General features: G+C 37.4%; 2 protein-coding genes across 5 annotated transcripts in view; one reads left to right on the forward strand and one right to left on the reverse strand.

The window, feature by feature from the left end:
* dab2ipa (DAB2 interacting protein a) overlaps positions 1 to 27918 on the forward strand; it is a 110630-nt gene that overhangs the window by 14978 nt on the left and 67734 nt on the right. For all 4 annotated transcript variants that reach the window (XM_084138518.1, XM_084138517.1, XM_084138519.1 and 1 more), the window contains one exon: positions 19341 to 19447. In XM_084138518.1, coding sequence (XP_083994644.1) covers positions 19341 to 19447 — 107 coding nt within the window. The remainder of the gene's footprint in view (positions 1 to 19340; positions 19448 to 27918) is intronic.
* On the reverse strand, positions 23555 to 27912 carry LOC311098362 (antimicrobial peptide NK-lysin-like). The gene is made up of 4 exons (XM_084138526.1): positions 25913 to 27912; positions 25521 to 25585; positions 24099 to 24197; positions 23555 to 23972 (listed from the first exon to the last, which is right to left on the reverse strand). The coding sequence occupies exons 1-4, from the start codon at positions 25953 to 25955 to the stop codon at positions 23814 to 23816; spliced, it is 366 nt and encodes a 121-aa protein (XP_083994652.1). The 5' UTR covers positions 25956 to 27912; the 3' UTR covers positions 23555 to 23813.

Consider the following 27918-nt stretch of genomic DNA (forward strand, 5'->3'; position numbering starts at 1 on the left):
TATGTACCTCTTTGATGTATTTCCTGTTTGAAGTAACATCACACCTGAGCTTAATGTAATAACGCTGCTTTTATGTGAGATTGTGCATGTGCCCACTAGCATGATGATGATAGGCTCTCCGGTTTTAGATTAGACTGAAGGACAGTAGACAGCATGCCAGAAAGTGCTGAGATTCTTGAGGAGTCTATTCTGCTCTGGCCTAATAAACAGTAATAAATTTAGTTCTCAGGGTTATATGAGAGTCCATGTGCGACACTAGCAGTTGTGTCTATACTTTGGTAAGCAGAAACTAGTCTTCAGTCAAACTATATTTGATGCTATCTTTGTATAATCCTGTCGATTAGCAGCATACAGGGAGTTCTTGGGTAACCTCATTATTTTTACACATTCATTTGGTGACGCTATAGTGTAAAAATTACACACTTCACTTTTTTAAAGTGTAGTGATGTTGGAAGATCTTGAGTCTACAATATAACATTATAATGGCAATTTTGATTGCATTGCGATGTACTCTAGTTCACTGGAAAACTGACATTCAATAATTTTAATGAAATTTGTCTAATATTTGGACCCAAACATTCTTTGAAATATCTTCTTTTGTGTTCTGCTGAAGAAATTCATACAGGTTTGGAATGGGATACAGGGTGAGTAAATGATGACAGATTTTTTGGTGAATATGCCTTTCTACTAGTTCAGATAAGTAATATGCCAGAAACAAGTGGGTGGTCTGTTGACGTACTTGCACCTTTTTTATATTTGAGGCAAAACGTGTTTTAGACCATCAATACAAAATTGAGTAGTTGCAACAGAAATCTTGATTATCACAGGGGATAAAACCCTTTGAGAACATCTGTCTTGTGTATGATTAAGGTTTTCTGAACATGTAGAATAAACTAGATTGAAATTGGGTCAAAGCAGAAATGTGCTACATGTGAGATCCCACAAGTTCAGGAGATCGTTGCTGGAACTGAACCCGAAAGAAAATTACTTCAAGTGCAAACAAATCAGAACAACATGTTGCTGGTCTTTTTCTTCAGCAGCCATTAGTTTAGTTGTGTTGTTCTACTCTGTAATTGAAATAATTGCAAAAATGGAGGAAACAATTCCTCCAGCATGGGGAAAACAATTGTGGCCGTGATTGTATTGAACATGAGATTAGTTTGGGTCTTAATGCATTTTTGAATCCTGTGCCAAAAATCATTTTATCTGCTTTATGAGCTTGAAGGGGTGGGAATTAACCAGATGTTTGCCGGTTCCTTAAAGAGTTACTTCACCTATAAATGAAAATTCTGTCATCATTTACTCGAACCGTGTGACATTCTTACCTCAGTGAAAAAAATAAATAAATATATATATTTATATATATATATATTGGTCACACTTTAGATTAGGGTCCAATTCTCACTATTAACTAAACATTAACTATGACTTTTGCCTCAATAAATAGTTAGTAGGGTAGCTGTTAGGTTTAGGTATTGGGCAGGATTAAGGGATGTTGAATATGGTCTTGCAAAATAAGATATTAATATGTGCTTTATAAGTACTAATAAACAGCCAATATCCTAGTAATATGCATGCTAATAAACAACTAGTTAATAGTGAGAATTAAATCCTAAACAAAATGTTACTAAAATATTTCGCAGTGTCTGAGCTGCTCTTCATCATGCATTGAAAATGAAGTTGCATGGACCATTTGATACTTTTATAGTGCATTTTTTAGTGTAACAGCTATTTTACTTTCATTGCATGTAAAAGAGAAAAAACAAAAATGATGAAAGAATCTTCTTTCAATTGAACAACTGATGGAATGTGTTTATCCATTTCTAAATCTCACACAAGGGCTTCTATAAACTGCATTGTCTTCCCAGGGATTGTGTAATTTCTTGAGATAAATGAACAGCAGATATGTGACTCTTGCCCATATAAACAGAGATGGAACGTGTGAAATCCCTGAGGCTGTTACTGCTGGTGCTGGTGCTGGTTCAGACTGCTGGTTTTTATTCTGGGAAGAGATTCATGAGCTTGTTTGACTGTTGCTGCAGGAAATGCGGCATGACTGCCTGGGATTCAGGGAGCTTGATGTTAATGGTGTCTGGTGGCCGAGGGCCTCTTGCTTTCCAGGGGACGGCCAGATGATGTAAGAGCGGTGGAGTGCTTACAAGTGGCAAATACCCAAGAGCATCAGTAAACTACTAGGCCCCATGTAACTCAGTGATTGAAGTCCTGTCTCAGAGATTATGATGCAAGTTGAATGCACAGTATTTGGTGTTCTGTCAACACTTTCTTGTAAGTTGGAGACTTGGAGTGTTATAATAATAAGCTCCTAATGTAGGATGCTTCGCCATTTGCTGGTAATGTACTTCAGTGTTTGGTTTTGTTTAGTAATTTTTTATTGTAAAGTGTAAAATTAGTGGTGTGTAACAGACTTCTGAAATAAGGAGGCAAAGTTTCCTCTCTGCTGTTGTTTTTTTTCTTCTCCAATGTAAAATTTGCATTCAAGTTCCATATGAACACCCATTTGAGTGGGTGATTTGTTTACTCTGTAATTAGTCAGTCAGTGTCCACCAGTTTCACCCATTCAGGCCAATTTGCAGACTGAACATGATAGGCAGGCAGTAGTACATTGACAGGGTAATAAACCAACCACAGCACGACTGGAAGCATTGCCTCTTTTCATCTGTATTTTGCAATTTCTCCCCTCATATTCATGCTGGAGAATCTCTATGAGAACACAGTGAGCTCAAAGGAAGCGGAAAAATAGCCACTGCCTCCTTCTGAAAATTGTTCTGTGTTTACTTTATTAAATTGGGTGATTTATACACTATAGAGCTCATGAACCTGCATTCAAAAGTTTGAACACAGCTACCTATTCTTTATCATTATAAGATTCTCTATCTTTTAGAAATGTGAATTATGTTGTGACTAAAAATGTTAAACAGATCAAATCTTATATTTGAGCTCTGCTCACTCTCTTTACTAACTTCATGAAGTGCCATGATTCCATCCATCCATTGAAAAAAGGCCCCTGTATTAAATGTTTGTATAATATTAATTTTACTGCACTGTAGTGGAGACAAAGTCATTTTCAGCATCTGGTCTTTTTCATGTTGTGTTCCAAAATCTGTTTGTATGTTCCTTGCTTTTCCATTGGCCGCTTGCTTTTCTATTTTTTTGTCAGGCTGTGGTGTAGTCTAGCTTCTCTCCAGAGCTGCATAATAACTGCCATGTACAACTCATGTGAGAGTTTTTTAATGATTGCCAAAATAACATAAATAGTTCTCACACAGCCAAACAACAATACGAATGGAGTATCTTCAGACTCTCAAGTTGAAAGGACTAAATGTAACTGAAAATGTTTCTTACCAAACTTGGCATTATTGCAATAATTGCACAATTATTTAGACTCATTTTAAGTCTCATTCAAAGCAATAAACAGTCTAGGCCAGTGTGTCCAGAACACTGTTTCTTTGGCAGACTTCATCTCACTTAATGTGTTTGTTCTCCTAGTTTTCATTGCTTCATTAATTCACATTGTCACATCATCACAGAAAGAATGTCATTATGGGTGTTCATTGGTTGATAGTTTTGGCAGTTGGAGTCCATTCTGGCAAAAACTTGAAATAAAAAACTCCAAACAGCAGCAAAAAAATCAAGGATGTTTCTGTACTACTACCCAAGCATCTAATGTACCTTTCAGTGAACTCTGTACACTCACGAAGGCTTAAATCTAACTCTGATATTACATCTAAAGTGACTATGAGCATTATGTGTATTTCATAAAACAATGCCCAAAGAGCTGTTCGTCTATTGCACATCAACCGAAAAGAAACGTGGTTTCAGAGGAAGAGCAAGTTATTGCATATTTTGTCTCAGATGTAGGCATTTTGTGGTGTTGAGCTGCGGCCGTCGTGAGTTCCTGTCCGCAGCTTGAGGTCTTTCCGATTGTCCTCATTCTGTGGTCTCAGTGTGGGAGCTGTGGTTTGTCTCGGTTTGTTCCATCACTCCAGCAGACGTTGTTTGTTTGAATATTTTATTTTTCCACTTGTACTTTTCTGTTTGCACTTGTGGATCGCACACACATTGATTCATACAATTACTTTCTGCTGTCAGATCTATCTGTCTGTCTGTTTGTCTGTCTGTCTGTCTGTGTGTCTGTCTGTCTGTCATTATGTCTGTCTGGCTGTCGTTATGTCTGTCTGTCTGTCATTATGTCTGTCTGGCTGTCGTTCTGTCTGTCTGTCTGTCATTATGTCTGTCTGTCTGTCGTTATGTCTGTCCGTCTGTGTGTCGTTATGTCTGTCTGTCTGTCGTTATGTCTGGCTGTCTGTGTGTCGTTATGTCTGTCTGTCTGTGTGTCGTTATGTCTGGCTGTCTGTGTGTCGTTATGTCTGGCTGGCTGTCTGTCATTATGTCTGTCTGGCTGTCGTTATGTCTGTATGTCTGTCTGTCTGTCTGTCTGTCTGTCATTATGTCTGTCTGTCTGTCGTTATGTCTGTCTGTCTGTCTGTGTGTCGTTATGTCTGGCTGTCTGTCTGTCGTTATGTCTGGCTGTCTGTCGTTATGTCTGTCTGTCTGTCGTTATGTCTGTCTGGCTGTCGTTATGTCTGGCTGTCTGTCATTATGTCTGTCTGGCTGTCGTTATGTCTGTCTGTCTGTCTGTCATTATGTCTGTCTGTCTGTCGTTATGTCTGTCTGTCTGTGTGTCGTTATGTCTGTCTGTCATTATGTCTGTCTGTCTGTCTGTCTGTCTGTCATTATGTCTGTCTGTCTGTCTGTCTGTCATTATGTCTGTCTGTCTGTCGTTATGTCTGTCTGTCTGTGTGTCGTTATGTCTGTCTGTCGTTATGTCTGGCTGTCTGTGTGTCGTTATGTCTGTCTGTCTGTGTGTCGTTATGTCTGTCTGTCTGTGTGTCGTTATGTCTGTCTGTCTGTCTGTCATTATGTCTGTCTGTCTGTCGTTATGTCTGTCTGTCTGTGTGTCGTTATGTCTGTCTGTCTGTCATTATGTCTGTCTGTCTGTCTGTCTGTCTGTCATTATGTCTGTCTGTCTGTCTGTCTGTCATTATGTCTGTCTGTCTGTCTGTGTGTCGTTATGTCTGTCTGTCGTTATGTCTGGCTGTCTGTGTGTCGTTATGTCTGTCTGTCTGTGTGTCGTTATGTCTGTCTGTCTGTGTGTCGTTATGTCTGTCTGTCTGTGTGTCGTTATGTCTGTCTGTCTGTGTGTCGTTATGTCTGGCTGGCTGTCTGTCTGTCGTTATGTCTGTCTGTCTGTGTGTCGTTATGTCTGGCTGTCTGTCTGTCGTTATGTCTGGCTGTCTGTGTGTCATTATGTCTGTCTGGCTGTCGTTATGTCTGTCTGTCATTATGTCTGTCTGTCGTTATGTCTGTCTGTCTGTGTGTCGTTATGTCTGGCTGTCTGTCTGTCATTATGTCTGTCTGGCTGTCGTTATGTCTGTCTGTCATTATGTCTGTCTGTCGTTATGTCTGTCTGTCTGTGTGTCGTTATGTCTGGCTGTCTGTCTGTCGTTATGTCTGTCTGTCTGTGTGTCGTTATGTCTGGCTGGCTGTCTGTCTGTCGTTATGTCTGTCTGTCTGTGTGTCGTTATGTCTGGCTGTCTGTCTGTCGTTATGTCTGTCTGTCTGTGTGTCGTTATGTCTGGCTGTCTGTCTGTCGTTATGTCTGTCTGTCTGTGTGTCGTTATGTCTGGCTGTCTGTCTGTCGTTATGTCTGTCGTTATGTCTGGCTGTGTCTGTCGTTATGTCTGTCTATCGTTATGTCTGTATGTCTGTCTAAATAATGCTATGTCTGTCGTTATGTCTGTCATTATGTCTGTCTGTCTGTCTATTGTTATGTATGTCTGTTTGTCTATAATATTTCTCTGTCTATCCTTGTATGTTTATTCCTTATGTCTGTCTGTCTGTCTGTCTGTTGTTATGTCTGTCTGTCAAAAGTCTAATATCCATCTATCTGTATTATTTTTTACTGTCTATCTGTGTGTGTCTGTATATCATTCTATTTGGCAATCTTAAAGTTTAATATCCATCTATCTATATTACTTGTCTTATCTGTTTGTCGGTCTATCCGACTATCTGTCTGTCTGACGTTCGTTTGTTCTGTCTGTCTGAATATTGCTAAATCTGTCTGTCTGTCTGTTGTTCTGTCTATCTGTCAATCTTAACGTTTACTATCCATCTATCTGTATTATTTTTACTGTCTTTAATTGATGATTGAGGGAATGCTCTAATGGTACTGCATCCAGCTCTTTTTTTTATTACCACTTTGGTCCAGAGGGGGGCACTGGATGTAAACATTTTTCCCTTCAAATGTGCTGTCTCTGAAGCAGGCCCGAGGGCAGAGAGCTGAAGTCATGTCTTGATTGCATTTACCGGCTGCACACTGGTCAGTCGGCTCCCTGAAGTCAGTCTGATATTTACAGCAGTGTACTTCCAGCGCTCTGAGGCGGAATAGCTGTTTAGTGTGCAAGCTGATGTGTAGGCCTATACCTCAGGTTACTAATAGGTTAGTGCCTATTAAAGGGCTAGCAGAGTAGAGGTAAAGATTTAGGAGTGTGGTGAAAGCAGGAATCATGGAAAGAAGTAATTGTTTGATTAATTTGGTCAAGGTGATTTACATAAAACTGGACACTTTACTCCCAGTTCCTTCTGTTTTATGGCCTCCACTTTTAAGTCATTTTGAAATCAAAATGTACTCTGTTTGTTTTCTTAAATAGTGTTACTTGTCTTAGTATGCATAATTCATTAGAGCATGTTATTCTAAAAAAAAAAAATAATAATAATGTTTGTTTTGATATTTTAAATTTAACAGGTTCCCACCTGGAAATAGAAGGAACACTTAGAATTGTGATTTCCTCTAGGTCTACAAATATTTGTTGAATACTGTCTTAAAACGTCATGTAGTATGAGGTTTTCTAGTTATGTTCAGCCCAAAACAATGATCTCTATTAATTTGTGTTTTTAATAATTTGTATCAAGTAATCACAGATAACTGGAAAAGGTGTGGAAACCCTGACTGTAGCTTTCTTGACTTCTTCATGTTGACATAACCACACTGCAAAAAATCAAATTTTTTGTATGTATTTTGTCTAATTTTCCAGTTAAAATAACTAAAAATCCTTAAAGGGTTAGTTCACCCTAAAATATAAATTGAAGTAACCATTTACTCAACTTTGTGTTATTCTAATAGTGTATGCCCTTCTTTCTTTTTCGGACCACAAAAGGAGAATGTTTAGAAAATGTCCCGCTCGTGCTTGTCCATATAATGGCAGTGAATAGGGACCTGTATCAAAGCATTAAAAGTATTACAGAATGGTCCCATGGTACTTGTGTCGTATATTGCAAGTTAAAACCAAATTAAATACTCATCAAGAAGTAATTTTTTGGAGTACAAGATTGCATGAGCAGGGCAAAATATTAATAAAAATATAACCGCTAACTTCGATCCAATCCAGTCCTAATGGTTAAAATCACACCCTGTCCTACGTTAATTCCTCCTGATGAATCTTGGCTGGATTACGTCATTACGTGCGAGATCTCTTAATTGTCTCATTTTGTAAGAGGACTTATTATGTATGGGGGATCATTTTAGTCTTTTTTCTTTTTTGTCTTAAGTGACAAATTAGAACCATAAGACACATTTATACTGACTTTATAATGACAGTGACTTGGCTAATGAATGTCATGACTCATATTTCAAGACGTTGTGACGTTATGTGTTTTTGACGGTTACCAAAAGGTTGGTTCCACCATTTCTGTTTGCTTTTATATCTCTGGAGAGATAAACGTTTAATTTGATGTCTTCATGCAAAGCAGGCAGCATCAGTACACAGAGGCGTCCATCACTCAGACACAACTCAACTTAATGGCCCTCCTCTATTCTCCTTTAGCTTGACTCCGAGTCTCAGGTGGCATGTAGCAACTGCACTATGGGTAATAATATCAGACCTCTTATTACCCACATTTATTCCAGTGCAGAGCTCTTCTGAGAAGCCGAGCAGACAGATTTACGCCAGCCTCTCCATCTCATCCTCTCGTCCTCTCTTGATGAGAAAGTTCACACCGAGGTCGAGTGTCTGAGCGTCAGGAGAGAATGAAAGTGGCTCCTGCCGCCTCCCCCGGCTCCTTCCATTACTCACCAACCCTCCTACAAAGACCCAGAATGCAACAGACCTGATCTCTTCCCTCTCACTGGAGAAATATTCTGTCACTGAGCTGCCAAGACATCAACCCCCCCATCCATTAGCTCCCACTCAACGAGAGACGCTTCGGATCAAGACTCTTACTCTCTTTAGCACTTCTGCTATTCAATTATTCCCTCTAATCTTTTAACTTTGTAGTTCTAATTATGTCTGCTCTCGAAGTTCGGAGAAGCACTGACGACGACAGGTAATGCTGATCTGCAACTTTTTAGCTTGTCATTTTGCTGTTGGAGTTATGAAAGTTTGAGTAATGTTTTAAAGGGATAGTTCACCCAAAAATGACATTATTTACTCACCCTCATGTTGTTTCAAACCTGTATGACATTTGTGCTGTGTTCACAATACTCCTTTTCTTGGCTGTCAAGCTACAGAAAGGACAAAAACCATTGTAAAACTATAATAAAAGTGGTCCACGACTCTTGTGAGGCCATATGATAACTTTGCACCCATTCGCCCTCCACATATTTGGCCTTACAAACCAATGCTGGTTGATGCCATTGATATTAATCTCTGCATCTGTGACATTTGAGAGGTACATTATGCAATTGTTATTGCATAAGGACTTACATTTCTGTCTTTTCTTTACACAAGCTATCAAAAGACTTAGAACATAGTGAGCGAGTCGTTTATAGTCTCTTTTGTAGAGCTTGACAGCTCATGATCACTATTGTATATGCTTTTGTTGCATAGAAGAAAGCAGTGTGACAAGTAAGGAAGTCATACAGATTTGGAACAACATAAGGGTAAGTATTATGACAACTTTCTTTTTATCCAGGAATCCTAAAATCTTTTTGTTGCAACAAAAATATTAAGAAGCAATACTGTTTTCAACATTGATAAGAATTCTTTCTTGAGCAGCAGATAAGCATATTAGAATGATTTCTGAAGAATCATGCGACACTGAAGACTGGAGTAATGATGCTGAAAATTCAGCTTTCCCATCACAGGTATAAATGACTTTTTAGAATATATTCAAATAGAAATCATTTATTTGAAATTGTAATAATATTTCACAATATTACTGTTTTTACTATATCATATAAATGCAGTCTTGGTGAGCATAAGATACTTCTTTCAAAAACATTGAAAAAAAAAATGTTTTTTGCCTACTCCACACTTATGAATGCCTGTGTAAATGGCATATTCATTCATTAGGTTTTTACAGTAGTGAAAACAAACTTAAAATAGAAATAGGGAATGGGTCAATTTATGTTTTTTTGTAGCTGAATATTCTGCCTAGATATAAAAATAAACAGCATGGTGGTTTGTTATACAAACAGTATTGCATCAATCAGTTACCTTTATTGTGATGGGTGCATATAAATCATTTTTAAAAAATAGTTTCCGTCTCTGTTTGAGAGGTTATTGACATTTGGTTCTCAGAAACAAGGATTTCATCAGGAAGGTGAGATGTTCTTGTGAGGCTCGTAAATCTCATTATATCACCGGCTAGTGTTGTCGTAGAGGTCAGGGGGTCAAATGCCTTGTCAGAGCACTGCAAACATGTTAACAGATTGGATTTTTAACTGAGGGTGTGTGAAGGGACAAACCTCCTGTTCGGCCTTCAGTTGTGTCAGCCTGTATGCAGAAATCCTTATAGCTAAGTATAAGCTATAATACATTTATTTACAACAATAATGGGAAAAAATGTGAACTACTTAGTGTGCATATCTGTCAAGCTACAAAAAGGACATAAAACCACCATAAATTTACCATGAAAGTGCCCCCAAATCAAATTTTGATTTAACTTTGATTAACTTTAATTTTGATTTTTGAAACTAAAGTCACTAGTTTCTGTACTCATCGGTGTAAAGCGAGCACACCTGTTACTAAGATTAATAAATGCTTTAGAAATATTTTACGTGATTAGTTCATGTTAACTAATGTAGTTAACTAATGTAAATAAATTAAAATAAATCCTTATTGTAAACGGTTAACTTGTTTTTTATGCTGTTTTTTGGAGCTTGACAGATGTGTCAATATGTACTTTTAGTTGAAAAGAGCTCCAAGATAAAAATCTAAAATTTCTCTGTTGGAGTTTCACAGAAAACTACAACATACAGGTTTGGAAGAATGTTAGGGTGAGTAAACAGAATTTTCACCTTTTGGTGAACTATCCCTGTAATTTAATATATGCATTCAATATAATTTTTTTTTAGCTGCTCAAGGCATGTTTGCACTGTAATTTACACCTCACTGTAGTTTTCATTCCTAAATCACAGAGGTTATTTGTGGGGAGGAGTTGGCACCCCCCTTCTTTTTCCCCTTTTCTCTCGAAACTCTCCACCATGTCATTTCAAGAGCAGTCCTGACTTGCAGAATCAGATGCAGTAATCTGCAGAACATGCAAACTCTACTGGCTGTGATTCAGTTCAACAGGAGCTTTTGAAGTGAAGACTTCCAGCAGTTTCAGAAGTCAATCGTTCTGAAGGCCGTGAGACGCAGAGAGCATGTCAGGGGCAGTGAGGAGAATTCTGGGGAGGAGGTGGTACTACTACAGACTTCTGGGCCGGTCCAGGCATAGACAGCATGTTCTGTCACGGAGACGCTGCCGCACTGCTATCAAGGGTGATTTCATCTTTCTCTGTCTATCTTGGATAAAAAGAGTACTTTGCTGGGGTTACAGAGGGTGCCATTGTACTCTTATGCATTCCTGACATTTTTCATTTTCTGATCATATTGACTTAATATCCATCGTATAATAGAATTTGCCCTAGAGAGCGATGGAAATCTAAGTGCTCTGAGGAACTGACAGAAATGTTTGACTGATTATAGTTTTCAATGAGAATAGAGTGTGCGTTTGGTGTCTGAGTAAAATGGTGCCGAGGTTTCAGATATTCCTCCTCTCTTTGATCTGTGCTTAAAGGTTTGGAACATGTCGTGATACTTTTTGATTTTAAATCAAGTGACTGTGCAGGCAACATTTGAGGGGACTAGGTTTTTTTTTTTTTTTTTTTTTTAAATCCATAAAAATGTCCTCTTCAGTAGGTCTTCAAATTGGCATGCAAACTGTATTTGATTTGTTTGTATTTGATAATACCATTATAAACTTATAATAATAGCTGTGAGACACACACTAATCAAATGTTGCTCAAATGTTTTCTTAAACAGGAAGTTATGCAATTGACAAGACTGAATGCAAAAAAAATTTGAAAAGCATTTATTTCTTCTCGCAAACAGTACAAAATACTGATAATGTATTAAGATGTAATAATGTAATAATGTAATAATTAAGATAATTATTTTGTAGTTTAACAGCCAAATAATGGCTGATTAATTAGTTGATATATTGGTTTCACAAGAGCAAACCTTTCCTGGTCTTTGCTTTGAGGCTATAGTGGGAATATTGTCTTATTGAAAGTAATCATATGTTAAAGATATTATAGATAAGACTACAAGAATTTGTCTCCAGAAAGAAAAGAAGGGATTATAAATTTAATCTGGTCTACATTGATGGGACATTGTGTGATTTGTTGGATTATATTTTTTTAGTTTAGCAACCGTTAAAAATAGTTGAGTCAGTGCTTTATCAGTGTTTCCAAACTCCTCCCTTTAGGACCACCCACAAAATCAAAATTTTAAATCTAAAAACAAAGTACACACAGGTTTGCATATTTGTATATTTAAAAAATAATAATAAATCCTCACACATTTAAAATTAGGTTTGTCACCTTAAGTGTAGCAAAATAAGGGACACCAATCTCTCCCTACTCGTCTGAATTGATAAGTGTTACTCTGAATCTTTTGCCCTTTAGAAGCACAGACTTGGCTATCACCGGCTGCATGCTAGTCAGACAGCTCACCGTGAGCAAATGAAAATGCTTTTCGAAAAACTGTGCAGTTCACTATATATATTCATCTTTAGTTTCTGGACAGACCCAATGATCATTTTTTTCCCATTCAGCTCTTTATTTGGAGAGTCTCTTGCTTTGGGTTAATTCACCCTAAAATGAAAATTAAGTAATCATTTACTCACCCTGCTGTTGTTCTAATACCGTATCCCCCTCTTGAACGACAAAAAGAGAATTTAAAAAAAATGCCCCGCTCGTTCTCGTCCACATAATGGCAGTGAACAGCAACCAGCATCAAGCTTTTTAAAAAAAGGAAACAAAAAAGTATCACAGAATGGTTTGATGCTACACATGCTATATATTACAAGTGTTCTGGGGGTATACAATAGGTTTTGGTGTAAAACAAACTGAAATTGAATGTATTATTTAACAAAACTCCTGACCTTGGCTGTTGGTCTTCTGTGCATGGCTGCGTGTTCATGTGAAGTGTGGCAGTTTACAAATCAAGACTAAGAAAAAACATGACATGTTTCCTTCCATATCCATGTTTTAAAAATGTTGATACTTGGAGCAAAAGTATTACTGTTAAATCACTTCACCTTCACTATGAGTTAACCTGAAGCAGGAATAATGTTTGTTAAATAAAGTTAATAAAGTTCTGCTGCTGTAAGAATATGTATCCATTTTTGCTGTAACCCTTCAGCAGTATTTCGCTGCTTCGGGTGAGTTCATAAACAAGTGTTTTTCCTTTTTTTCTTATGGTGAATCGAAACTTCCCAAATATACAGCCTCCAGGGGCCTTTTATTCTTCCTGCACTGATTGAGCACAGATACGTGTGTGTGTGTGTGTGGAAGACAGCAAGTCTTCAGAGAATACTGAGGAAACTGCCACCTCCAGGCTTCTGCATAACACTATTTCCATAAAAGATTTTTATCCCCAATTTCTCCTCTCTCCAAGACAATCCATTCCTTAGTGTATGCTAAGTATTAAACTTTGGTGCTTAACTTGACCCACGTGTGATACCGTAGGTCATGCAGCTTGTTGAGGAGATCTGTGATATTACATTTCTAACCAATCCCATTGACTCATACCAAAGAAGTAACTCCAATCAAGATGTCATAGAGACTTTCAGGTATTTTTTTTCTGAAATACAAGACAAAATACTGATTAAGCAAATTATTAAATCAGTGGTTAAATCTGTGCTGAATTTCTTTTGAACTACTGTTCAGTAAATTCCTCTTTCTTTCATTCCATTTCAAATTCTAATTCAGCTTCCTGCGGGGTGTGGACAACTCAATTTAAATGCACACTCTTGAATTAAATGGGAACCAATTCTACAATTCCGAATTTATCACAATCCTGGCAACCACCCATACACTAGCAACTTTTGTTTTTAAGAGAGCACCCTATCATTTAGTTTCTCTTCTTTCTTTTCAAAGAGTTATTAGTGCAGTCAGTATTTTTCTGATCTTCAAGTATGCAGTAATAAAATAAAGTAAAAACTTCAATATCTTGTGTATTCTTGTTTTACAAAGTGATGGCAGATATTTTACATAGAAACGCTGCACTGTTGAAACTTTGCTCAAACTCTTGTGGTGGTGTAAGTTCAGACAGTTGATGAGATTGATAAAGGCCTGCTGAGATGAAAGGTTTTGTGGAGCTGGCGAATGTGAGCTGATGGCTGACGTGAACGATCTGCAATCTGTCAGGCCTTTAGCTGCAGTTCTCTATTTAAGACGAAAAAGAATTCTTTGATTTGACATCCAGAGGCTTGAGAGGCAGGTGCAGTCGAGAGTTTGGCTCTGTGTTGGTTTTCCAGAACAAATAGAGCAGACTGCTCAGTGATTGACACTTCAACACAAACGTCAAAGCAGCATTTACCATCCACTCTATGTGTTTCTGTACATGTATACTTCATTTTCCGCGTTCCACTCCGTCTTGCACACAGTCATGTCCACATAACTTTCAAAGTATACTCTCAACCGCAGTTGAGCACGGATTGACATGTTCGACATGCACAGTATAATTTCTTTTCTATACTCTACAAGATGTCAGAGGGCAGCAATGAGTCATGTCATTTATAGGACATGCGCTCGGAAGGATAGAAGAGGAAGAAAAGTAGCGGATCCACCATTGCATGCAAAGTTTAGAACAAAATACAAAACAGATTGATGGATAATGATATGCTGCTTTGTTTACTGTTCTTGGAACAGTGTGTTGTTTTGTATCGCCCTTTCCGCACTCTTCTTCGACTACAGCACATTAGTGGATGATTGGTGGGCCTCTAAAAGCGTGGGTGGGCCGGAATAATTCACATCAGTTTTTTCATGTTTTTGAAAGAAGTCTTGTATGCATTAAAGCTACAATATGTTTTTTTTTTTTTTTTTTTCGCTGCTAGGGGTCGCTAACCTCTTACAATAACGTAGGTTGATGACGCAGTGATAAGTGGAATGATGGGACTTGCTGTCATGCTGATGGATCTAATAATGTTTTTGGATGAGTGAAAACATTCATGTTTTTTAACATGACTGTGGTATGAAGCAGGTCGCGATTGCTAATGAGAGACGGATATCGCGAGTCCTGCGGATATAAAGGAATAAGGACATTTACTTCTATACCGAACTAGCAGCAAGTCCTGAATTACTACTATTACTGAATTACTTGTGAGGTAACGCAGCGCTGTTTCATTTGGTCTAACGTTACACTATCATTCTAAACAGCATTTGAGTGTGTTGAAAGTTATAATGTTATTCTATGTGTTTGTTTGTTTGCTATATGAGACTAGCAGTAAGCTAGATCAACATTATAATAACATACTGAACATATTCTAACATATCATCATGTTTAGCTATATAACATTAATTTGTTTTATGTACATTTGCTCACCTGTCTAATAAAGTACATGCAAGAGCGGCGTCCCTGTCAAGTTGTGACTCGTGAAGCTCTGTCAAGTCCAAGTTAGTCGCGGACGTGGAGCTCTCGGCATCTCGAAAACGCCACGCTGATATTGATCCTCGTTTTAGTTCTCCTTTTGTCACAAAGTCTGCTTGCCATGGTCCATAATGTTTGAACGAAACAACAACAGCGTGCATTTAGACGTTACGCACTACGCAGCTGTCGACGTCTGTCGCCATGGTTACTATGGCAGTACAAGCGGAAACCAGGGATAACGCGGATATTACGTCATTGACAGGCGACAAGTGAACAGGGACGGGCACTTTTTAAAATTGTGAATTTCTCTGAATTTACAAATTCTTGGAAACATATAATGGAAGTACACAATTGAAAGAAATATATAACACTGTGCAAGTGGTTTTTGGATATTTTGATACAAAATTCTTGCATATTGTACCTTTAAGTGCATTTGAAAGAAACATTGCTTGTAAAACTTTAATTGGCTGAGTAGGCTATAATAATTTCAATGTAATCACATTCTGCTAAATAGTCTCGGGTATCAAAATCAATTATCTGTGTTGTCTATTCCTTTGACACGTCTTTAATGTCTTTCATAATCAGCGAGCAGTAGCTATACCTGCCAGTCACCTTACGTTACCCTGATACTGACCCTGCTGAAAATATCAGCGTAAGTTATTTAGCTTTTTATGTTATCGTCTTTGCTTTTAAACCTTGAGAAGAGCGTCGCTGCCAAATAAGTCAAAAAATATTGTGTCCCTTACCAAACTGAAGGACCTGCAAAGACTCATCTCTTGCTGCGACAAGTCGAGCCAGACCTGAAGAAAGGAACGTGCATTTAGATTAAGAGTAAATGAGACAAGTCTGTGAGTTATAGCCTGCTTGAATGCTAAATGAGACCGTAGCACTTCTATGCAATTTCCTGGAATGACAAAGTCCTCTGTGAGATCAGATGGAGGGCGGTGGCACCCCGGTGAAGACGTCTCTTATACATCTTGTTCAGTGCAGATTAATAGGGCCGTTAGCACCACGCATTTCTGCTGTAATTCTCTGGCAAATGGCCCAACATCTGGGGCTGAACTGATTAACTTAAATGGAATTGTTGTTATATTGTTGGTTAATTTCAGTAGAGATTAATTTATTATTTCAAGAAAGTTACTGGGGCCACGATTTTCGTTAAACGGATGATCAAAATCACGAAAAATCCCATCGACTTTCATTGAGGGTGTCAAGACTTACTACAACAAGACTTATTGAGTATTGAAGCTGTCTATCACTAGTAGAGAGCTTAATGACTATCATAGGGCAACATGCTAAAGCACGTTATCAACATGCTAGCAATATGTTAATCATGCTAAAAGCATTTTAACTACATGCTAATTCATGTTAGCAACCTGCTAAAACATGTTAGCAATGTGTTAAAACATACTAGCAATGTGTTAAAACATGCTAGCAACATTCTATTTCATGCTAACAATGTGTTAAAACATGCTAATTCATGTCAACAACATGTTAATTCATGCTTGCATGCTAACAAGATGAAACATGCTAGGAAGCTTATAAATCTTTCAGACAAGGCTTTGTCAAGCCAACATAAAAGTTGGTCCCAACAAACTTTACTGTACTGGTTTACTTTTATTACTTTTTGTCCACTCTGAAATGGAAAGTATTTCCACAGCAACTCATACAGACAACTTCTGTTGTCTTGTCAGCATGTTTGCTCTGGACAAATATGCACAGAACGGTCAAGAGTTCAGACCCCCTGCTCGCAGGTCCGTGCCAGAGGAGGCTTTTCTTTGAGCCCCTTGTGTTGTCCTCAATATGAAAGCATTTTACTGTCTCCACTCTTCATAAACACTTGGCTCTGAGTGGAGGAATGTTGGAGCCGTCTCTTAATTGCTGTTTAATGTTTTTCCATTTGCGCTGCTTTTTATCCATCGTGATCAAGCAGCTTAATGATGAAAGAATAGCTGAACCAATTACCAGTTTGCAGGTTGGTAATGGCATTGTATTCATCATTCAGGGCAAAGAGTGCTTTCAGAGTTTTTCCACCACAGTTGATGGAGAGCTGCTGAATGTTTTTGTTGTAGTTGTTATTCACGGTGACTTGACAACATAAAGTCCAAATTGAACCTGTTTATTTTCTAAATAAATATTCCTGGTCTTATGGTGTGCAATTCATCTGTGAATTTTAAGAAAAAAAATGTTTTCATAATTTTTGCAGGTGTAACTCTGCCACAAAGGAGCTTTTATGCTGCATGAACTGTTGAAAATAATAATAGGCTATTATAGATTAATGGAAAGAAAAGAAAAAATGGTTAAAATGTACTCACCCTTATGTTGTTCCAAACCTTTATGTCTTTGTTTTCCGTGCAGCACAACAGAAGAAAATTGAAGAAGTTTGTCAAGCACCAGAAAAGACAATTAATATTCTAAAAATTGTCTGTATGACTGTCTGTGTGCTCAATTAATGTATATTTAAATAGTTAGAATAGCCAAATTTTCATATATTTTTACACAAATATTGTGGCTCACTAATAGACTTTATAATAAAAGGTTTCCCATAAACCCAGTGAATCTTAAGTGTTTCAAACATTAAGTCAAAGATCATATGGTCTTGCTTTTATGATTAACATATTAATATGGATCAGGATGTTGTGATATCAACATAAGCAAGAGGAAGACGGCATTGAGATTTCTCTCTCATGCATTCCAATCTGTTCATCTCTCCAATGAAATTACTAACACACACACAGATGGAATCTTCATATGTCGATACCTACGCAGGGCTGTTAATCACTCTTCCTCCATGTTGTCAGATCATGTCTAGTTTTGCTCAGCCAATACTAAATGATGACTGAGGTGGCAATACAGATCCTTGTTTATTTTATATTGCGGAAATATTTAATAGCACATAATTGTTTACCTTTAGTAAACACAGTCCAGGTAACACCCAGTCAGTGAATTTAATACTCTTTGTACACTGTAAGAAAATTTCATAAAAAGCCTGTTACTTGGTTAACTGTTGGCTTACCATATTTGGTTTAACACTTCACATGATTGTAGTTTATATAAATAATTTTGTTTCTTGTAAATTTTGTTATCATTAGGCTGTTTTGTGTTACATTTTATGTTATTTACTTCATGTTTATTGCATTATTTAAATGTCATGTAGATATAAAATCATTGTGTGACTTTCTATTGTATTATTATGGTAGTTACCGGTACATTTTATGGTAAAAAAGCAGCTTTTGGTAGTTCAAGTAGATATATTAACGATATACCACTTAATGAAATATACAGTTATAAGCTGTAAAATATATCCTGTAATACCGGCAGTTTATTTCCATTAATTTTAGGCAACCACAGCTGCCAGATTTTTTTTTGCTGTAAAGGTAACAGGATATTTTTTACAGTGTAGTATATGAGGCTTTCTTATTGTAATAACCAATTCAGGCACAGGAAAAGTGCTGTCAGAAATAGAAAAAAGAAGGCTTCCAGATCTTGTTAGTGACGCATCTTTCCAAGTACAAAACCAGTGAGGCAAAGAAGCCTTTCCTTCACTTTGTTTGGAGTTTGATGTGATTCAGACTGTGCAAAGAGGGAGACAGTAGGATGAATTTCATAGATCTTGTCTTTCAGGTTGGCTGCATTCGCTCTCTCATTTGTTTTCCGCACAAACACTTGTTCCCTCCTTCCCTCCATCAATCGTGCAGACAGAGATGCAGGCGTGTGATGAATGGCAAGCGTCTGACAGGATGATTCAGGCTGAGATTCAGCCATCTGGCCGTGCATGACCGAAACATGTGACTGACATAGTGACACTACCACAGAAGCAGCATATCATAGAGACTGGGTGGGCCTTTTGACTTGAGCCAATAAGCAAACTGCTAAAGCAGTCACATTGCACCAATATCACACAGAAGACCACATAGCAATGCATTAAATGCACTCAAAACATCTTGACAACTGCACAGCAACACCCTGGAAACCATCCAAAACATACTGGATGGTTTGCAAGGAACTGTGGGAATTGTAGGAATGCCAAATAGCAGTCCTACAATTCCCACAGTTCCTTGCAGATGGAGCATTTGCATATATCTCCTCTCATTGAATTTTCTGAATACAGTGTTGAATAAGGTGTTTACATGCAATGCCTTAACAACCACCCAGAACATTCTAGCAATTGCATATTTTTGACCATAGGAAGCCTTAAGCCAGATTCTTTCCTGCTGTGCCCATTAACTCTTTTTCATCTCTTTAGATCAAAAAGAAGAGCTGGAACTTTTTAATTTCCCAGTACTGTTATTGATTTTTGATTGTTTTTAAGCTGTGTTCATTTGGTGGGTTCGCTTATTCTGGGTAAATCTGATCCTAGAATCAACACTCTCTTATTCCTTTCTCTCTGTCTCTTCTCAGAGTCACTCACTGACAGGGTGGGCCGGCGGCGCAGCATGCCTGGCAGTACGGTGGACAAAACGGTGGTCGCTATGGATGCAGACACGTCAACACCTTTTAAAGTCACGGTACGCATTTAAGACAGCACCACAGATTAAAAAAATAATAATAATTGTCCATTAACAACCATAACATCTCTCTGAGGTTGGTGTTGTATCTCAAAATGTGTTTCAGTTTGACTATAGGTCATTCCTACTATGCGGTACACTTCATAAATGTCTTAATGTATTACATAAAATATATTTTTTAAGTTTATATTAAATTAAATTTTAAATAATTTAACTACTTCGATTTGACCAGATGATGCCATTTGTGGCAATTTCTTCTATGTATAAATGGCAATTTATTAAAAAAGCAGCACTCTTTGAGGTCCAAGCATAAATGGCCCATGGGAATGATAGTTAGGGTTTGATGTAGCAGGTTAACAAAAGATGCTGGTGTCAAAGGGGACAACTGACTTTCAAAGGAAATCACTTATACAGCCATCAAAAATTATTTGAATATATTTCTGCGTATGCTGGGATGGACTCCAGCAACATCACGACACTGTAGAGGATAAATCCGTTTGATGAATGGATTGATGGATATAATATATTTGTACAAATTATAATATAATAATATTGCAAAAATACTACACAGAGCAAATTGTCACATTACTAAATACAACATGTTACAAAAAAAGGAAAAAGGAAATGAATCCTATAAAAAATGCTTTACTATATATTATCTTAAAAGAGCCAAATTTAATAGTTATTTAATAGTAATTTTAAATGCACAGCAATAGAATTAATCAAGTCTGGTAACTTGACAAATATGTTTTTAATATTATAAATGTCACAGGTCAGTCGCAGGAGAGAGAAAACATTATGCGTGGATCAAAATGCAGCAGTCCTTCTTTCTGTCAGGACCACTATCGTCAAAAACTATTGACAATTAGGATACAGTTTGGATTGGCGGTATGGTTCTGTTCTCGGCAAGAACTCCCTGCACATCCATGCAGCCAAGCATGAATAAGAGTAGCAATAACCCCCCTTAGGGTGAACAGAACAGAACCAACATGAATGTATTGCAGATATCATTAATTCAAGATTTATCAAAAGTACAACATAATTCGAGAATTTATTCTGATTTGAGGGGAATCAGAATGCCAAATCCTGACTGACGAGAGGAGGAGCTGGGGATGGAGGAGGGTAATTAGCTCCAGAGAAACGCGATAGCTGCTGATAATACTGAAGGAGCTAATATGTATACAGTGATAGGCATTGTATTCCTATAGGTAGACGTGGATCAGCTGAGAGTCAGCTAATGCAAGCTTGACTTAACGTGAACTGCCAGAACTGACGCTATGCTTGATTTATTATTCAACTCAAAATAAAACAAAACCAAAATCTCTGGCACAGGAAGGCCAAGGAAAAACCCCAGGAGCACTATACACCAACCATTCAGACAACACCAAAAAAAGTAAACAAAACAGTATAAATACACAAGACAAATTGAGGCACTTAACTAGACACAGGTGAAACTAATCAATTAACTAATCAGAAACCATGGAGACAAACAGGTACAAAACTATGACAACCAATTGACAACTGGACAACGCCCTTTTCTCAGCATCTGACAGAAGTGTCACAAGCTTTCACACACATTTTCTAAAATAAAAGTAGCATCAGAAAAAAAGAGAATTACGTTTGTTGTTGACTGCACACTATTCGACTTCCTCAAAACGGTCTTGCAACCCACCAGTTGAGAAAGATTGACTCTATATTTACTATGTGCATATCACTGTCTGATGTTCTGCTGAAGCTCATTCGGCACTTGCACATTTCCGCACTCGTTTGACTCAACATGCTAAGGCGTGTTCTATCACTCAGACACAATATTTGTCATCTTCCTGTACTGTATGTGTGATATTCATTATACATGTTATTGTATTGTTTACACAAACTATATCCTATTCATCTAAATTCAGTGTGAACACTTCAGCAGGTAGTACACCCTTATGGTACATTAGCAGTAGCTTGTTATAATTAATTATAAATATTTAGATCAGCTGTAAGAATTAACTTGATGAAGCAGAATTAATACCACAATCAACTAACCTGGTCGTCCAGCGAACACTCAGTGTTAATTGTTTATCAATTCGTCTAAGAAACGTAAATTTCCGGGGTATGGGAAATAACTTTCTTACTGTACCATACTACCTGGAGCTTGTAGCCAAAAACTGCAAGATTAGGGACTCCAGTATATGAACCACAAACAACTTTACGTGTAAAGCGATTTTATTAACTAGACTAAACACTTAGACTAATCTAACATACACACACATACATACATAGTTTAGCAACAGAAAGAAAGCTGAAGCACAATACAGGAAAACAAGAAGAAGAAACCAAGTAAAGATGAACTTACACAGGGGAAAGTAATAACAAAAACAAAGATGAATCCTGACAATAGAAGTTATATTAACATTCAATGCATCTATCAACATTATAATATATGTAAGTACATAAGTGACGGATTCGAGACTGATTCAAATCCGATCACTCATACCACTTCAGGAGGGGGTCTGAGACGCATTCCAGAAACTGGACAAGTGGAAATACATCTAGTTGTTAAAGGACAAATCCAGTGAAAAATGAACCTGGGCTTAATTAACACATGGTTACCGAGTCGATCGTTCCCTGCGATGCGTTTTCATGAAAATCGAATGTATAGAGTTTTATCTTTAAAAACAGATTAGCTCATAACACTAGTATATGGGGCACAGAGTAAGTAAAAATAAATCGCTAGTTAATACCACTAACAAGGCTCAAAATAGCCTCACACTAACACGGTAACATAATGAGGGTCCTTACATACAAACCGAAGCATTGAGAACTTTGTAAGTGTACAGACAGTTTAATAAGAAGATACTTTATAAAGACAGTACATTACGCGTTTACATCCAGGATCCATCTTGGAAAACAGTCTCGACTAATCGAGCCACGAACGCCGTCGATAGGATAGCTGGTCGATAGGAATTACGTTTGTGAAATCTAACGTAGCACGGCGTTCGTGGCTCGATTAGTCGAGACTGTTTTCCAAGATGGATCCTGCATGTCAACGCGTAATGTACTGTCTTTATAAAGTATCTTCTTATTAAACTGTCTGTACACTTACAAAGTTCTCAATGCTTCGGTTTGTATGTAAGGACCCTCATTATGCTACCGTGTTAGTGTGAGGCTATTTTGAGCCTTGTTAGTGGTATTAACTAGCGATTTATTTTTACTTACTCTGTGCCCCATATACTAGTGTTATGAGCTAAAATGTTTTTAAAGATAAAACTCTTTACATTCGATTTTCATGAAAACGCATCGCAGGGAACGATCGACTCGGTAACCATGTGTTAATTAACCCCAGGTTCATTTTTCACTGGATTTGTCCTTTAAAACCACATGTAAATTTTACTCCTCCCAAAATGTTAAAAAACAAATGTGAGAGCGTGTTGTAGGCCATATGACATGTTACAGCCAGATATGACAGCACCACTGCAACACGCTTCACCAGATGAGTAGCTCTTCAGCAAGCCGACGTGCAAACTGCCTCAAATGAAGTCGCAGATGCACATAATCATCTTTATTAAAAGTAGTGAGACTTAATGATCTTACTAGTGCTGATGCCGCTCTTTGTTCTATTGAGGTCTCTGATCTTGAAATTAGCTGATGATAAATAAAATGCAGCTCATATATGTTGCTTTCGTTGACGTGAACTCCAGTAAATTTGCATATAGCGTAGGAATTGAAGATCGGATTTATATACGCTTTCTAAATGCATGCTGAGCATCACCTCAGCCTCGCAGTAGCATTTTTCTTAATATAACCTGCAGGATACCAGTGTAGCAGGTCCGCTGCATGCAATGCTGGTATTGTTTATAAATTGTCTAATTGTCTAAAAGTTTGCAGTTATGTATTTTATGATAATTATTTATATGGTCACATATGTTTGATCATACTTGTCACTCAATATAATTCGTTCTGCAAACGGTCTTCTTTGCCGAGTAATTAGCAAAATTCAGAGTCTGAAATGATCATGAGGTGGACCAAGAAATGGACCAATAAAATACTAGTTCAAGCATCCTCTGATTGTAAAAGTATAGTAGAGAGGGAAAAAAGAGTTTAGAATCATGTCACAAAAAATGAAAGTTTGTTGCTCACACATTTATTTTGCAGTTTATTGCAGGAAAAATACAGTGGTGTAAAGCTGAGTGTACGTGATGCATGCAAAAAACTCATTTCCACCTTCATTTGCAGCGACAGATAGTGTGATATACAAAACCACAATAATCACACCATTAGCTCTATAGTGCAGAATGTCATTCATTTTTTTCCAGCTAAAGCGAACACTTGAAAAACAAAGAAAAAAATGACATTTTGCATTTCTTCGATACATAGTGTATTAGCAAACACCAATGTTAACACAGATGGTTCTTGCATTATCAGTAGTTGAAAGTTCTTCAACCAGAACGTTTATATACTTTCTCACAAATGTCCTACACAGGTATTTTAGGAACCCGATCTCATCACAGACGTGCGCCAGCATCTGTCTAATTTCGCTCTGTAGGAAAAGAAACAATCAGAATTAACCTTACTCCACTAGTCTCTATGCATTCTGTAATGTTTTTTGTTTTTTTTGAATAACACATTTTTTAAAAGTCATATACAAGAGTAGCCTATAGCACACCTGAGTTGATTTACTGGAGACTAGGTTTTTCACCTTTCCCATGGCCCACTTGCAAGCCCAGCACAATCCAGGGAGTTGTTCGGTTTGTGCCATCTCGCCCTTACAAGACAACAGACATGGCATATTATACATGCAAATGGTACAGCGCGTTTTTAAAAGCGTCACTCAGCTCGCTCTGCTACTCCGGTTATCTCTGTTAACTTGCTCTGTATGTAAATTTTAAGCAACAATAAAACGAAATATGTTATAAAACACCACTCTGCCTCTTTTTCGTTTTCATTTAAATAAATTAAACATTATAGGGACACAAATGTGGTTCATGCGCAACGCATATTTATTATTCACTGCACGTTATACGTTATTCTATTTATAACAAAACGAAATTTAAAACACAACCCTAACGTTACCTCTTTTCGTTTAAATAAAAAAAAAATAAACATATTCCAGGCAATATATGCGTTTGTACAAATGTTGCAATAAACATCAGTGATAATCTTGTAATAAAAAAATGACAAGAAACCATATTTCTTTTTGTAAAATTTCAGTTTTATCAATAATAGCCTATATAAAAGTTTAAGTAAAAGGTACAATAAGCTATACAATAAGAAATAAAGCAAACAATTCAGTCAAATATCCAAATGCAGCGCTCTAGTCTAACATTACAAGTAAAGTTAAATACAAATAGCCTATAATATGAAACTAAACTTAGCCCTCAGCCAAAACGATTGACAGGGAACTCATTATATATTCACGAGAGCAAAGATCGCCCGTTAGGTCTACACAAGACGAATTATATCTCATGTTTAACCACTACCGTCGGAGTAAGCGACGAACGTCAGAAGATTAGCCGAGGAAAGGCTCATCCAGCCGGGAAACATGAGCGCCGAGCCCCGCTGACAGCATGGATCTCACAACCGGGGGAAAAAAAAATCATCTTTATAAATAAACCACAGATTTGAGCTTTAAACAACTACATTCTCGCCTGAAAAACTCTTAAAATTACATTTCGTGATACAGTAACAGTAGTATTATATTAAACTGTATATTAAAAAATGGCGCTTCTTATGTTGTCATTCCCCTTGTAGCACGCGCAAGTGACGATTCTCTGTCAACCAATCAACGTCCTGCAGTGAGTCTAGCTCCACCTTTTAGTACCGTTCCACTGTGCTAGGTACCCCAATGGAAGGGTACCTAAAAAGTGGTACGGTACGGTTCGGCATTTTGGTACCATTCACAACTTTTGATAGTGGAAACGCAAATAAATGCGTACCGTACCGTACCGTACTGCTCAGTGGAAACGAGGCATTATAGTTTTGGCCATTGGTATCGGCATCAGCCATTAAAAAAAACATGTTTGACCACTACTTATATGTCTTAGTGTGATGCAGCTGTCCATGATAAACCATGTTGAAGACAACTCACCGAGCTTTCTTCAAGTTCATCTCCAGTAAAGTTTCGTCTGTGCATTTCCCAGTCAAGAGCACAAACTGTGAGGAAAAATGTTGCACATACTAATCCCAGTTGACAAGAGAAAACTTCCCTACTATGAACATTGAACAGTATGTGAATGTAACCTGATTTAAACAATAAAAATAACAAACTATTTTAGCCGGTTCAGCTGGTGGCTTTTCAAATGACTAGATATATATGCTGGTTTGGAATTTACATGCAGCATTGTCCATCTTAGTCCGATTAAAACCATCTTGGAATGGTCCAAACAGGTCTATTTTTTTCAACTTTTCATTTCTTCCAGCTAAACACACAAAGTTAAATAATTATAAAGATAATGACCAATTGACCAGTGCTAATTTTACCTGAGGATATCAGCAGGGTGGCCAGAAGGATACGTCGGAACATCTTATTTGAAAAATCTGAACACAACGAGACGGACCCACTGTTGATTTTTTTGGTTTGCTGCAGATGATTTAGGTCCACTCTGTTAAATACACATTTGTCTTCAGCCAGAAACCACAGATGTGTTGAAGTGAGAACCTTAACACCCACAACATGCTAAGGCGAGTTCTATCACTCAGACACAATATTTGTCATCTTCCTGTATATGTGTGATATTCATTATACATGGTATTGTATTGTTTACACAAACTATATCCTATTCATCTAAATTCAGTGTGAACACTTCAGCAGGTAGTACACCCTTATGGTACAGTAGCAGTAGCTAGTTATAATTAATTATAAATATTTAGATCAGCTGTAAGAATTAACTTGATGAAGCAGAATTAATACCACAATCAACTAACCTGGTCGTCCAGCGAACACTCAGTGTTAATTGTTTATCAATTCGTCTAAGAAACGTAAATTTCCGGGGTATGGGAAATAACTTTTTTACTGTACCATACTACCTGGAGCTTGTAGCCAAAAACTGCAAGATTAGGAACTCCAGTATATGAACCACAAACAACTTTACGTGTAAAGCGATTTTATTAACTAGACTAAACACTTAGACTAATCTAACATACACACACATACATACATAGTTTAGCAACAGAAAGAAAGCTGAAGCACAATACAGGAAAACAAGAAGTAATAGCATTTTTTTGAAATTCAGCAGATCAACAGCCTTGAGCAAACCACCAGTTTCTTAGTTGGCTTTAAAGGCCTTCATAAATTGATAGATATGACATTGTGCAGCACAGATTCAGAAGTGATGCTGTTGAATCCATGGTGAAACAGGGTTAATACGTAGTGTTGGGTCCGAGTCCACCTTTGTCGAGTCCGAGACGAGTCCAAGTCCTTAACAATCGAGTCCGAGTCCAAGTCCGAGTCCAAAGAGGGCCGAGTCGGACTTGAGTCCGAGTCCTTAACATCCGAGTCCGAGTCGAGTCCGGCCGAGTCCACAAAGATTTAAATGATTTTAAATTGACCTTTCACAAAGTCCCACCCCTCTTACTGTTGCTACGTCCGACAAGCCATTCCACTCCACATGTTACATGGCACACACTATAGCTAAAGTTCAACTTGCTCAGTTAGCTTGGTTCTGGTTCTCAAAATCTCTAATAGCTTGTTCTACATTGTTGCATTGTTGAGATAACATGCAGATAATACTGTAGTCCAAATATTATTCAACCTTCAATACGTTTTATATAATCAATGAACTGTTCAACCAATTCTGAGTTTGTCAAAAAAAAATGTTTAACTTTCTAGTTGTCAAAATAAATAATTGCAACAGTTCTATCATACCTAAATTAAAAAGGAAAACAAAAGTTCTTTTGAATCCCCATGTGCAAGAATGTGAACAAGGCGGAAGTCAACAGCACATAATGTAAAATGTTATGTTTTTCATAATGTAATGTTGCCAGAATGTAAAATTAAGTTATTTTATGGATTTAAAAATTATCCATTTTTGTTTGTCCTTTACAAATTAACGCAAAATGAATGCCTATCTTCTAGTACAAATGCACAGTGCTCACATTTATTTGGACATTAAAACATTACATATCCATTTTTATATTGTGATCTCACATAGCAGAATATTTTAATCCAGACACATGTGACACATGTATAACAAATACATGCATGCAGTTTTGACAGCTTTAATCGCCTTTTTGATTCTTACATGAGTTAATTGACGACAGAACTACGGCTGCAGCACGCCGCATTTGCGCGTGATGTGCGTACCGCAAGCACAGTACAACGGCTGTCAGCCGTATGACAGGAAAGTTAGTTTTACTGACATTTGGCCTGACAACGTCTCATCTTACCGAAGATAGCCAACTGAGTAAGGACAACGCCCTTTTCTCAGCATCTGACAGAAGTGTCACAAGCTTTCACACACATTTTCTAAAATAAAAGTAGCATCAGA

Source organism: Abramis brama (assembly GCF_963993115.1).
Source record: "Abramis brama genome assembly, chromosome: 16".
NCBI lineage: Eukaryota > Metazoa > Chordata > Actinopteri > Cypriniformes > Leuciscidae > Abramis > Abramis brama.

Excerpts from the sequence above, each read along its gene's own strand:
- LOC311098362 (XM_084138526.1), bottom strand. The coding sequence starts at position 25,955 with ATGTTCCGACGTATCCTTCTGGCCACCCTGCTGATATCCTCAG. Across the intron at positions 25,586-25,912 it reads CACCCTGCTGATATCCTCAG|TTTGTGCTCTTGACTGGGAA; the intron begins GTAAAATTAGCA and ends TTTTCCTCACAG. Across the intron at positions 24,198-25,520 it reads ATGAACTTGAAGAAAGCTCG|GGCGAGATGGCACAAACCGA; the intron begins GTGAGTTGTCTT and ends TTGTCTTGTAAG.